General features: G+C 40.5%; 1 protein-coding gene across 1 annotated transcript in view; it reads right to left on the bottom strand.

The window, feature by feature from the left end:
* The window catches only part of LOC145985638 (fatty acid synthase-like), a 277,489-nt gene that overhangs the window by 229,248 nt on the left and 33,274 nt on the right, over positions 1-14,967 (bottom strand). Inside the window, exons 7-9 of the mRNA XM_083119710.1 lie at positions 11,548-11,553; positions 7,108-7,314; positions 5,933-6,122 (exon numbers count right to left, since the gene is read on the bottom strand). Of these exons, the coding sequence (XP_082975836.1) occupies positions 5,933-6,122; positions 7,108-7,314; positions 11,548-11,553 (403 nt within the window). The remainder of the gene's footprint in view (positions 1-5,932; positions 6,123-7,107; positions 7,315-11,547; positions 11,554-14,967) is intronic.

Raw genomic sequence — 14,967 nt, 5'->3', positions numbered from 1 at the left:
TTGTCCTAAAACGTTATATTCAACAAAATGCAAAAAAGCCCATGTTAAATTTAAGCGCTTTCCACGGCGACCTTCGCCAAACTCCACCGCCCTCTTAAGCGACGTGTGGAACAGAGGGGACCCACGACAGTGGCTGCTCTTATCGCCTGCCTGCAGGAGGAATGGCACCGCATCGATGTGGAATAACTTGAACGACTCGTCCGCAGCATGCCCCGACGCATTGCCACAGTTATTCGCCGACGGGGCGGCGTCACACCATGGTAAACAGGTTCCCCTCTAACAGTGGTCGAACTTCAATGTCACGTGTAGATGGACGAAAATGTTTTATTTTGTGTGGACACCATACATTGCTGCGTTGCAGCGGAAATTTATGTTTTCCTTTGTTCCATGTAGCCTGCTGAATAAAATATGTTCAGCATATGCATGTGTTCTCCTTCTTTCACAACGCACTCCTATATTTGTGACTGGTCGAACTTCATTGTCACTAAGGTTGTAGACACTGCTAGGATATCTCCGAATCACGCTACAGTGTAGGAATATTTTTCCAGTTCCCACTGTTGCCTAGGATTACTACTGTAGGAGTTTGAGTCCTGTCCAATGCTGGTCATGGTCCACATTTGATTTCACGCCATTGTCAATTGGAGCTATGTAGAGACCCCGGATTTTCTGTATTATTGATGTTATGATAAGACCTTTCGAACGATATATTCTTCAATCCCCCTTGCTATTTGAAAAAATTGAGTCGACCCCAGCCTATCCCCTTGTGGGGGGCCCGGGTAGGAAATGGTTGACCTCAAAACGTTTCCCCCTGAACATCATGGAATACGTGCTTCGCATGTCTTCCTATTTACAGCCGTTCTCACAATACCCAGGGTGGGGTGAAGAGACTTTATGGACACCCTGTATATATATTTATATATATATATATTCATTCATTAATTTTTTTCTGCCTAGTTGGCAGGTTTTTCACTGCAATCTCCAGCTTTCCCTATTCTCCGCCTTACGCTTCCTAATAACATACGACCATGTTAATTTAATATCATCCATAAGCTGATATCTCTTTCTTCCACGGACTTTTCTTCCTTCAACCATTCCCTCCAAGGCATCTCTTAGCAGGCAGTTCCTTCTTAGACAGTGTCCTAATCAGTTTCTTTTCCTCTTCTTGATGGTCTCCAGTATAGATCTTTTTTCACCAACTCTTTTCAGTACGGCTTCGTTTCTTACCTTGTCCGTCCATTTTACACGCTCCATTTTTCGCCATGTCCACATTTCAAAAGCTTCGAGTCGTTTCTCTTCATTTCTTCTTAACGTCCAGGTTTCTGCACCATATAGTGCTACACTCCACACAAAACATTTCACTAATCTCTTCCTTAGACCTATGTCCATGGGTCCACAAAAAACATCTTTTTCTTCTATTGAAAGCTTCTTTTGCTAGTGCATCCGAGGTACTTGAAGCTATCCACTTGTTGGATTCTTTCACTGTTTGCTCTCACATTAATATTCCTTGGTTTCCGTCCAATAACCATTGCCTTTGTCTTCTTTACATTAATCTTCATCCCATACTGCTCACAGCTGCTGTTTAACTCTTCTAACATACTATTTATCGTTATTTCATCCTCAGCGAATAATGCCATGTCATAAGCAAATCTTATGCAGTTTATTCTTCTTCCTCCCAGTTTGACACCTCCTGTTCCCTGGAAACAATTTTTCACTATATCTTCTAAATATATATTAAACAAAGTAGGCGATAGGCAGCATCCTTGTCGTACTCCTCTTCCAATTTCACAGCCTTCTGTCATTTCGTCTCCTGTTCTCACTTTAACTCGTTGATTCATATATAAGTTGCTTAGAAGTCTCCTCTCTTTCCAATCTACCCGAATTTTCTTCAGAATTTCTGAAAGTTTAACCCAATTCACTCTATCAAAGGCTTTCTCCAGGTCTACAAATACTACAAACACCTCCTTTCCTTTCTCTAAATATCTTTCCCCAATGGTCCTCAGTAAACCAATTGCATCCCTTGTGCCTCTCCCTTTCCTGAAACCAAACTGTTCTTCCTCTAACTCGCCACTGACCTTCGAGTATAGACGTCTGTTCAGAATTCTTAGAATAATTTTTGCCGAGTGAGATATCAAGCTGATTGTCCTGTACTCAGAACATTTTATGGCATTGCTTTTCTTCTGCAGAGGTACCAAAACAGTCTCCGTGAAATCTTGTGGCCAATCCCCTTTCTCATAGATTTCATTGCATAAGTGTAGTATTTCTCTTTTTCCATCTCCCAGGCATTTGATAAGTTCAACACGAATTTCATCAGTGCCGTTGCTTTCCCATTCCTCATTTCTTTGAGTGCTTGCTCAAATTCTTCATTCAGGATATAGTATCCTTTCTCATCATCAGGCACGTCGTCTTCATTTTCTACATTCAGACTGTCTGGGCGATTCTCTTTCTGGTAGAGCTCTTCAACGTACTTTCCCCACACATTCGATATTTCTTTTTTGTCTGTGATTTCACATCCTTCCTCGTCTTCTACCATCCACATTTTCCATTTCTTCTTTTGGATGTCCAAACAGTTTACTTCACGATACATCAAGTCATACCTTCCTCTTTTTTCCAGTTCTTCAATTTCTTCACATTTTTGTTTCATCCATTGTTCTTTTGCCCTGTCAGTTTCTCTTCTTAGCTGGTTATTCAGTATCCTGTAATTATGTCTTCCCTCTTCTGTATTTACTGTCTTCCATTTTCTCCGTTCCTCCATTTTTTCCAGCATACTCAGTAATCCATGGTTTCTTTGCACTTTTCCTTTCCCTGTAGCCTATTGTTTCATCCACTGCATATATATATATATACCGCGTGAGATACCTAAAAGTACCACCTGAAATAGCGAAGAAAACAGAAACAGTAGCGATGTGAGGTTTGCGGGAAACAATAATATGAAATGGGGCTCGTAAATCGGAGGTATGGGGTGGGTCGAAAAATATAGACAAATGGGACATCTGGAGCAAAGTCATATTTTTTAGAATGGAACGATATACAATAACATGCATAATATAAAAGAGCACAAGCAGAGAAACACAACGCCGTTGGTCTCATGCATCTACTGCAAATAGGAACGAAGATATGGCCATGTGAAAATATGTAAACAAACGAACAAGTGGCCCACTTGACCGTCAGTACCGCGGCATGTACAAGTATGAGATGTCGGAAGCCATTGGACAAGATGAAGACAGAACGTGTTAAAGGAAGAACCATATATTTGACAGTGTTACAGCATAATGAAAATGACCATGACAGTATGTCGAAGAACCACTGCGTAAGAAGCGAAAACCTGTCAAAGTGTGTTTTCAAAGTGGTGGCCGTCAGCTGCGATACAGGCAACGAGGCGCCCACGCAAAGATCGTTGCACAGAATGTAGCATCTCGTAGGGAATTTCCCTACAGGCCGCAGTAATGCGGTGTTGCATATCCTCTGGAGTTGTTGGCACATCCCAGTAGACAATGACCTTCAGCTTTCCCCATCTAATCATGATGAAATCTGGGGAACTAGCCGGCCATTTGACATGCCCTCCATGTCCAATCCAACGATTTGGAAATGCATTTTCCACACATGCTGTAGCGCGTCTTGCACTGTGAGCTGGGCACCCGTCATGTTGGTACCACATTTCCCTCCTTGTCTGAAGTGGTATGTCCTCCAATAGTACAGGCACTTCATGTTGTAAAAACTGTATGTATCGGTCAGCATTCAGGGTCCCTTGTATAAAAAAGGGCCAATGAGATGTTCACCCACTATACCACACCACACGTTCACACTCCATGGGCGCTGGCGTTCCACTTGGCGAAGCCAATGTGGATTTGTCACCGACCAATAGTGCATGTTCCTTAGGTTGACATTTCCATGATTGGTAAAAGTTGCCTCGTCAGTGAAGAGGATACGTGACAAATCGGGTGTGTCGTGTCGTAACATCCATGTGCAAAACCGAACACGGTCCACAAAATCTAACATCCATGTGCAAAACCGAACACTGTCCACAAAATCATTCCCGTGAAGTTCCTGATGGAGGGAGATATGATATGGGTGAAACTTGTGTGTGTGCAGAATGCGCAATACACTTCGCTGACTCATCCCAGCATCCCTGGCAATTTCACGCGAGCTAACGTGCGGATTCACAGCAACAGCGGCGAGAACATTTGTTGCACCTGCCTCACCTGTAGTTGGCTTGTTCCGCACACGTGCTCGTGGTGTTACACTTCCGGTGTCTCTTAATTTAATAAATAACTTACCAAACAGACGTCGAGATGGCTGTCGTCTGTCCGGATATCTCTCTGCGTACACACGGTAGGCTTCTGAGGCATTCTTTCGGCATTCCCCATAAATCAGGATCATGTCCGCTTTTTCTATGTTTGTGAACACCATAATCTTCGCTCTTACCACTACGACTGCTTGCTATGAACTAACACGATCTCGTGGACCTGCTATCAAAACTTGCTCTGCGTAGAGGCAGTTCTGTCAGGCACCTGAGAAGTCTTACATGCCGTGGTACTGACGGTCAAGTGGGCCACTTGTTAGTTTGTTTACATATTTTCACATGGCCATATCTTCGTTCCTATTTGCAGTAGATGCATGAGACCAACGGCGTTGTGTTTCTCTGCGTGTGCTATTTTATATTATGCATGTTATTGTATATCGTTCCATTAAAAAAAATATGACTTTGCTCCAGATGCCCCATTTGTCGATATTTTTCGACCCACCCCATACCTCCGATTTACGAGCCCCATTTGATATTATTGTTTCCCGCAAACCTCACATCGCTACTGTTTCTGGTTTCTTCGCTATTTCAGGTGTTACTTTTAGGTGTCTCACGCGGTATACATACATATATACAGTATGTATCATACTTGTTCGTACAGGCTGTATACATTGTATGAAACACCTCTGAACGTGGTCTGTTTGCGAAATATCGTAACAAAGGTGTCCATTATTCAGGGAGGACATTTGAAAAGGTAATTTGTACAAAATATGCGAGATACAGTAATTGTATTGGATGGAGAGTATTATAAATCGTTAGAGGTTGTTTCATGTATGCACCTTTCTTGTTCGCATGAGTTATGTAGTGATGATGTCACATCGTTGTGTGCAGCACACTGCGTTTTGTATGTACAGCCTCAGTTGAAGGTCTGTTTAGCCACTCTAGCGTTTTACCACCCAGTCAGCTTGGGCAGTCCGTAATGGGGAAGCGACAGGAGCTCAAATCTACCTTAAAGGTGTGATAGTGAATTTTCCTCTTAAATGACATTCTTTGAGGGAAATAGGGTCATTAGTAAACAAATCTCTCATTCTATTGTTCAGTATATAGTAAATAAATTCAAATATGAGGGTTCAACAAAGAATCGGAAAGAAGAAGAAAGGAGAAAAGGCTAACTGAAGGAGAGGATCTTGTCGTGGTGAGAAACGTTAAGGCTAAGCCAAAATTAAATGTTCCGAAATTGAGGTCACAGGTCGAGAATGCGGCAGGAAAGACCATGAGCAATTTAACAGTTCATCGCGCATTGTACAGACAGCGATATGATGGGAGAATTCAAAACACCATGTGCATAAAGACCAGGAGTTCTGGAACAACGAACGTCATCTGCTCCGATGAGACCAAAATAAACCTTTTCTGATCCGATGGTGCCCACAGGGTGTGGAGGAAAGCGAATGAAGATTACAATGTACCATTGTTATGAACATAATTTGAGCAAAACTTTTTTTTCTTTTTTGTTTTCTACCGGTGTACTTTATCTTTTCACTTTCCAACCTACCTCTGTACGGATAAGACTGGTACATACTGTGTGTGTGTGTATATATGTACTCTAATTCAGTCACAATATATATCTTCAAGCCATTTAACTGTATTTGGAAACGCCATGCTAAGAATATTACAAAACAACTTATCCCTTACCTACAGCAGCCATTGACCCTTTGATGAGTGGTGTCTCTAGCGAAGCAATCCCTCTGTAGTAAGCTGCCAGGACCATCTCTTCGGCTTTGAAGCAACCGTCTGCATACGCACAGCCTAGCTCCCCTACAGAGTGCCCAATAATGCCATCTGGTTGGATGCCGAGTGACGTGAGGACGTCTACCAAACCAACCTGCAGGGGGAGCAAAGAAGGTTATCTGTGCAGGTTCATGACCTGTGAAGTCGCGATACAATAGAAATAAACTAACCGTTCAGCTTTTCTTAATACTGCTGCTTTTATTACACTGACAAAGAGCCTCATCGGTGGAGCAGTGGTAGCGTCGTCGACTTGTAATCAAGGAGTTCCGGGTTCGATCCCCGGTGAAGACACATAGTAGTTCGGGCCTCACTTTAAACTGTAGGTCCAGTCCCTATTAGCCTTACTGTGCATAAAGTGCACCAGCACTCGATCCAATCACACTGATAAAAAAACTATATTGATTGACTTTCGTTTCAAGTCCATTTTATGCACAGAGAGGCTAATCGGGACTAGACATAGAGTTTAAAGTGGGATCCATACCACTGTGTGCCTCCACCTGGAATGGATCCCTGGATACAAAAATTAAGGATCACTTTTTAATGAATATCTCATGTGCATCTTACAATAAAAAATAAGTCTGGCTGTCAATTTACAAACCAGTGGCTATTTCTTAACTTGCTCTTTGAGACGGTTGTTATACCTTTCCCTCCTCATAATCTACATAGAACCTGTTTCTGATCTTGTCCTGTATTTTATCTTACCGTACTTTACTGAGATGTAGAGAGGGTAATCCAAGAAGATATTTAGGCTTTCACCAAGCCATTTTCGAATGAATTGCAATAACGTACCATAGGAAACATGGAGCGGAGAGAGAAAACTATTTAAGTTTAATTTAATTTCATTTCAGCAAAAATATCCATCGACAAACAGGTCGAAAAAGAACGATCAAGTTAATGATTGTTGCATATAACTATTATATTTCAGATGTATCTGTCCACAAAATTATCTTCACGGGTCTGGTTATTTCCGAGGTTCTGATAGATAAGACGGACGGACAGACGGAACATGACCGTCTCATGTAGGAACTAGTTTAAAAGTTTGGGATTAGTACACTAAAGCTAAAACATTGCCAACTTACCTGAATGACTGCAATGCCCACGAAGGAATTCAGAATGTTGTCGAAAATAGTTTCATCCTCACGAGTGATTATATCGTAGATGTCAAGGCCTCTTGGCTTCAGCACTTTGTGACATTTCTTCACAGCGTCTGCAAAGACTGGAAGGCTCAGCAGTTCGTTTCCCATACCCGCCCATTGGCTGCCCATTCCAGAGAAGACGAACCATACCTTACGAGGTTTCCCTGAAAAATACTAATGGGAAGCAAGAATTTAATATGTACAGCATGTGAATTATTGAAACTAGTCACTGGATAAAATAACACCGCGTGCAACTGGAAAACAATTTTTAAGTATGAAATCTTACGAAAGATATTTGAGCATAAAAGACATGAAAAGACAAGTGAAGCGGAGAAGGTTACAGAATAGAGAACTATTGCTTAGATATTCATGAGTTGATATCATTAGAATAAATTGATCCTCAAGGCAGTGGAGATGACAGGTCATGCAGCACTCACAGGAAAGGGTAGAAAAGATTGCAAGGTTCTATGGAAGTCTGATGGCAGCAGACCTTTGGGAAGACCAAGGCGATGATGGAATGACAATATTAAGATGAGCTTGAAGGAAATAGGTAAGGATAGTCAATGGTTCATTGATCTTGCTCAGAATAGGGGCAGCAGAAGGAAGGCAGTTATTTTGGTAATAAGTCTTCTTGTTTGGAAATATCAGGCAGCAAGTTTGGAATACAAATTTCTTAGCTTTGATAGACCTTCTTTGAAGTCATAGCTGCCAACGAAAATTGATATAATCCAAAGTACACTACCCAAGTTAAGATCAATTTTTACCGTTGGGAATTTCAGGTGATCTAGTGTCTACCAAAATATTAAACATTACCTGATATATTATTTAACACTGCTCATTAACATTTCATAATAGATTCATATTAATCTAAAACATAATTCATAATTATTATGGGTTTTTCAGTGATCCATAATTTTCAAACCACAGACAACAGAGTGAAATAGACTATCGGGCGTTGTTAAAACAGTTGCAACATACGCTCAGCGTTAAAAAGAGCACTAAACACTTCAAAGCAAATCGGTTATATCTTATCCATCTTACGTTTCAGAAAGGGAGTTAATAAAAACTTTCTAACTTACCCTCTCGTGTTCTGTGAGTAATTTTATTTTATTTTCTCGTGTGTAAAAAATGTAGGTCAGGGAAATTTTTTCCTTGTATACACCATTACTAATTTGTAATACGAAAATATTTCCGGAAACACGAAATGATAACTTTCCATGTTTACCTAGTTTCATTTATTCAATGTGGATACGCTATGTGATCAGCTACATAATAAAATATCCTTTTCAAAATTGCCAGGTTTCTTAAAAGGATTTTTCTTTCAATTATACGAGATTATGAATCAAACTGGTTTCTGGAAAAAAACCTACAGTTTATGGCTTCTTATTGTGTGAGCCAGCAATTGCAGGAATAATATTTGTAAATATTATAGTTGCAAAACTCGACGAAATTGGTAAGTGCACATCGTTGAGTTAAATACGCATATTGTATGGAATGGATTGATAAAGAGTGAAACAAGGGAAGTGTAAATCCCACATCCCACATTCCACTTTCTTCTGGTAAAAATCAGAAACTAAGTCGAAAAAGAAATATTATAGTCTGCAAAGACAAGGGTATTATTAACGTACTTTGGTCATAAATCAACATTTCCTAAACTTGTACACTGGAAAGCTATAGAAACGCCCTCCCTTACGGTTATGCAACCCGGAATTTTATATCATCTAGTTTCGCCCGGAAGAGCAGCTCGCGAGAAACGTAGTGTTTCCAACTGTTGAATCTAGCCACAGATTCACACGACCAGGTGTGAGATCTCGCTTTCCTCTTGATTTGATTTCAACGGACAACAAATTTATTTTGAGAATGTCTCTGGTAATAATAACAAGTGTTATTAACATTTATGCTTGAGTTTTTTATTATTCTTTTACCACTTCTGAACGAATATGTGAAGAAAGGAGGTATCACGGATTTCGTTATCGCTCGGATACTTGACACCTCCCATGAGAGAGTCCTGCAGCGGAAAGATAGCATTATGACTAATTCTGTTATCTATTTCAGAAAAAAGCTCCTTCCGATAGCCTAAAGTCGCCCTGTAATCAAGCGGTCCTGGGTACAATTCCCACTGGTGGCCTATCACTCTAGATCATAAGTTCCGTTTCCATTAATGTATCTGTGCATAAATTGAAATAAAAAAAAATTCTTGAAAATTTACGTGTGCTCGGAGCAACCCTTGAAAGACAAAAGTAAAATGACGTGGAAGTTATGATTGGTTTTTACATCACTCGCGTTAATGCTAACCCCCCAACTCCATTACTGCAGTTATTATTTTCGAGAATTTTTTTCTCGTTGGTCCTGGCACCATAGGTAAGTCCAAAGAGAGGATTCTGACCCCCATAACCACCCGTTCAGTGTGCTTATGCCTGTCACGCTTGTCTTTTCCTGCTGTATCCTATTTGCACCCATTACACATTTTTTTTCATTTTGCATTTTTTCTTCAGAGTTATTCTTTTTGTTTTTAAATTTTTGCCGACATCTGTTTTGGAAATAGTTCCACGAAGTTTGTTTTAAGTGTAAATGCATCTGGACATACAGTGCAGAGTGGGATTCGAATAACAAATATGAGCTTCCGTCGCGAATCGAACCAGGTCTCCTTTGATTATGTTTCATTTCCACGTTTATTAAGATTTGCTTCCTTCAGCCTACTTCCGATTGTCGTATATTTTCATTCGTATTAGTTCTTTTCCCGTCTTTTTCATTTGCATTGTTCGAGCCGTGATAACTTTCTATCTTAATCTGGTTATTCGAATACTTTTATATTTTTTTCTTTCTTTTTTTTTCTTTTTTTTTCCTTTTCTCGATTTTCCATTCGCACTCATTACAGATTTCGGTATCGCGCTTTTCCATATTTTCAGTAATTTAATTCTCTTGTGTATAATTCCTTTGACTATTTTTAATTTGATCTTAGTCCGAATCAAGAAAATATATTAGGAAATGTTCCCCGTGTAAATCTTATTGTATGGTGGTGTAAAATTGATGCCAGCTTTTTCTTGGGATAAGGATCTTGAAAGTGCAAGTGTCTCATTTATTAACCTTGGTGGGAAGGGGGGCGAGGGGGTTCCAGAAACCTTCCAGACGGAATGTGCTTGAAACGAAAAGTAGGTGCAGCATTTTACCGTACTCTTCCATCAGCAGGTGGGGTGCTGAGAAGGTTACCTGCGAGCGAAGGGGAGGTGGCGAGCAACACTGCCACAGGGAGTTGCTGTAAATGATTTCATCATCTGAGCTGGGTGAAACCGGTTCTTGCTGCTCCTATACTTTTCCGATACATTTCTGCCAGCCTTTTTAGCGAAGCGAGGTCATATGTTTCAGATTCGAACTCTGGTCAGGCATGAATGTATCACTGAGTTTGTCCCGTCACAATTTTATAAATTGATAATTCATCCGTATTATTGCGATTAACTCAAGAGGCAGAATAGTGATGTAAAATAACCGAAATAGAAATTGATGCATTTGTGCCTGGTGCTAGTGTAACGACGAAGATAACTCTTTATATATGATGAAATAGGTAACCCTTGTGCTCAAATACACTTACACCTTGGCAAAAAAAATCCAACTTATCGCTGATCACTTACTTCATTTGGAATACAGCCAAGAGCGATGTAAATCAATGCAATTACATTGTGAATGTTTCACATCCTATAATCTTTCTTTTTCTCGTAGCGGGGCGGGGGTTTATTCATTACAAATATCTAGGAAGGGATTTAGCAGCAATCCCTGATATACTTAAATATCATAACATGCTGCGTAGCCAGGGTTCTTGGGTCCTGGCCTCTGATAATTATGAGTTTTTCTTTTTCGTTGTTTCTTCAATCTTCATCAATTTCCCTGAAGCATCATTCATCCTCTGTCGGCATTGGCTATGTTTAAAAGTTGACATAAAATGAGTAAAATTCGAAAAGAAAACACAAGGATCTACTTTCCTCATAGCTCGCCAAACATGCACATTACCTTATTTTATACTTTCAGCGCTATCATTATTCTTGGCAGGCAATGGAATTGAAGCAACTCTCACAACTAACGTAAACTACATGTCACTCAGGCATGACAATTCTCGCGGACAAAGTTTTTTTTTTTTGTTTTTTTGTTTTTTTTGTATTGGCACATGGTAACGTAAACTATCTTCTGACCTCCTAGATTTAAATCTAACTAACTAACTAACTAACTAACTCTCTAGCCTTCTTAAACCCGAAGGTTCATGGCTGCAGCAACACAGGCCTTCCATCTGTCCCTATCTTGAGCAAGATCTATATACTCTTTTCCATCCCTACCGATTTCCTTTAGGTCCATCTCAACGTTGTCCCTCCATCTTCGTCTTGGCCTTCCTACAGGTCTCTTACCATCTGGTTTCCCAACAAGAATCCTGTAAACTCCTCTTTCCTCTCCCATTCGTGCCACATGGCCTGCCCACCTAAGTCTTCTTGATTTAATTATTCTAATAATATCTGGACATGAATACAAATTATGTAGTTCTAAATTATGTAACCTTCTCCACTCACCTGTCTCCTCATCCCTTTTAGGTCCAAAGATTTTCCTAAGGATCTTATTTTCAAATACTATCAATTTATGTTCCTCTTTCAATGTAAGGGACCAAGTTTCACACCCATATAATACTACAGGCAAAATTACTGTTTTGTATACTTTAACTTTTAGTTTCTTAGATATTAAACGAGAAGACAAAAGTTTATGAAGAGAGAAGTAACATGCATTTCCTGAATTAAGCCTACTTTTTATTTCCTCTTTAATATAATTTTCATTTGTTAATAGATTTAAATCTGTACTTTTTATTTCTTTGAGTGATTGACTCACAATTTCGCCATTGAAGGTTTGGGTTGTATTTGGGTTATACGTATTGTGTTTTTGGTGCGCTATGAAAAAAGCAATCCCAAAGGTTCGCACTGAACAGAAAATTGTGTGCTTTTCCTCTCTCTCTCTCTCTCTCTCTTCCAACTCCGTCCCTCTCTCTCACCCCACGTCCCCACTATTTAGGTAAACTGTTGTTAGAAACATATTTTCCGAAGAATATCCACATTGAAAATATTATTCCCCAATTGTTTTATTAGGGCATTTCTTTTGCTCCGAACGAATTATCTCCGTAAGAGGACTAGGGCCTCCCCGATGGCGCAGTCGTAGAGTCGTCACCTTTTAATCAAGGGGTACCGGGTTCGATACCCGGTGGAGGCACATAGTGGTTGGGAACCCACTATAAACTGTAGGTCGTCTCAATTAGCCTTTCTGTGCACAAAGTGGACTTAAGAAACAACAATTCAATTGAATTCAATTAAATCATCTTATCAATATTTTAAAATCTGCATGCACCTGCTTAATTTAATACATTATACATTTATATTCATTGCAGAAATGTGCGAGAAAACAATGCATTTTTTCAGGGAATCCATGAGTCAATAATGTATATTTTACGGTATATGCTCTTTTATATTGCATTGATTCAATAGTATCCTTATTTCCTAAAGCAAGCGTGAGTTTCTTTGCACACACCACACAGGCCCTGATTGACCTAAATCTCAGATGCAGTATCTTCACGGTTGCCTTTTGCCACCACGCTTTGGCTTTAATTCGAGCCCCGGTGGGTGCTTTGTTCGAGATCCTGCAGCAGTTTTACTCGTATCTATGCCTTGAGCATGTCACTTGCAACGGAACAAATAAAATGAAACTTTCTGCACCGGAATGGGCGTGAAACTCTATATGCACCAATGATAAGGTGTTTTGAAGAGGCATGTGCCACGTGCAGCATGTCCCTTCGGTCCGAATGTTCCTTTACGATATCATTTCATCATGCCTTACACTTCGGAATTTACAAGAGAGAAGATAGTCCGCATGTTCTTGTGCAGCGGATCTGCTGCACAACATATTGCTACGACCCTTGGTGTGGACGATTCATGCGTCAGGCGTTGCTTCGGTGTTACGAGGAAGAAGGGGACCAAGGAATGAAGTCACGACCCAACAAAGGCCGCCGAGGAAGGCAACCAGGGAAGAAGATGCAGGCATCATTGAGATGAGCGAGGGCAACCCCTTCATGGCTGCAACGAAGATTAGCCAAGAGTTGAAACTGGAGTGCCATGCTGCAACAGTTCGGCACCGTCGAGCGGCTAAGAAAGAAGCAATGATGCATTTCCATCACGAAGCACGGATCAGTTTTGCTTTACAATATTTACCAGCTCCTCAAGAATTTTGGCAAAACGTAATTTTGAGCGCCGAGAAAGTATTTTCGTCTGACGAAAATGGTCAGGTTTATGTTTGGAGGCGCAACAACACTCGCTACGGCCCCGAGAACATTTCTACCCATGCTAGGAGTGGCAGGATATCCGTGGCGGTGTGGGGATGGATCAGTTCGTCTGGAGTAGGTGGATTGGTGGAAGTGTCCTCGAGAATGAATTCGCAGGAATACATCGCAGTGCTGGAAAACCACACGCTTCCCAGCGTGCGAGAGAGACACGTTGAAGATGAGATTCCGCACGTGACTTTCGATCAAGACAACAGCAGCGTCCATACATCGAAAGCGACAACCACCTGGTTTAATCAGCACCCAGGAATTTCAAGAGTAGATTGGCCACCGAAGTTTTCCAATCGAAAACATGTGGGCGTTCATGGTGAGAGAGTGGGAACCTAGACAGCTGAGAACAATGGAAGCTCTACTGGCTCACGTGTTTGATGTTTGGGAGAGTTTAAGGAGAAGACCAAACATCTGTTCGTGGAATCCTTGCCTCGTCGACTAGATGCAGTGCTTTAATCCAACGGGAGGTGGACACAGTATTGAAACCCCGCACGGTTTAACCTATGTTCTTTGCTACATCCCAGAAAAACTAATTACACACATCTCTATATGAAACGTATCTTTCCAATTCTTTCTTATTGATACCTTGGTGCTCATGGTTACTTTTTCACACACCTGCACCATTATATTATATTCTATAATATTAACATGCACATTATTGGCAGATTTTATTCACATGAAATTCAAATGCGCAGCATACATGCACCCATTCCTAAGACTTAACTATTAGTTACATTACACCTATCACGTTTGTCACAGTTCTAAATCAGGGGTGCCCAGGGGGAGGGGCATTATGGCACAGACTGTGATGGAAATTTGACTGAGTAAACAGGGCACAAGTTGAATTACGTTATCAATTAGCCATTGTTGTTACAAAATATACACATACAACTTTGACACTCTAGTAATTTCTGATCAATAGATGCGTATTAGCTTTGATTGTTGAGTCTTTAATGATAAGCTTACGATTAATATTGTTAATATGAATTACCGTCCATCAACAGAAGGACGGACCAATCGATCATTTAATTCATGTCTTTTTTTGGTATTTGTTGTCCCTTCGGATCAGCTTCGAAATCTAAGGAAATTATTAGATGTTTGTCTGAAGTTAGTGACAATGGTTCTTTAATTTCCCGTCGCTCTTTCAGCCGGCGCGGGGACCACTTTTATGGCAGTGAACCTCTGTTGCCGCGTTTACCTACGAAGGAACTCGTGGTCAATCAACCAATTAGGCCTACCGCTTGGGCAAGAAACGATAACTTTACAAAGCCTTCTTTCCCGAAGCAGCCAGCACGGAAACGAGGATCTTGTCAAAATAACCCTTCTGCTCTGTGAATCAACACCGGTTCTACCAGCGTTTAGAATTAATTGGACATTATCCATTGTTTTTCTTTTTGATTGACCATATATTCTATTATAACTCCATTAAGCCTTGTTTCCATGATTATGAAAAA

The sequence above is a fragment of the Lepisma saccharinum genome, chromosome 1, assembly GCF_977018435.1.
Source record: "Lepisma saccharinum chromosome 1, izLepSacc3.1, whole genome shotgun sequence".
NCBI lineage: Eukaryota > Metazoa > Arthropoda > Insecta > Zygentoma > Lepismatidae > Lepisma > Lepisma saccharinum.
Note: the sequence above shows the minus strand (reverse complement) of the source record. Positions and strands in the feature narration are given on the sequence as shown.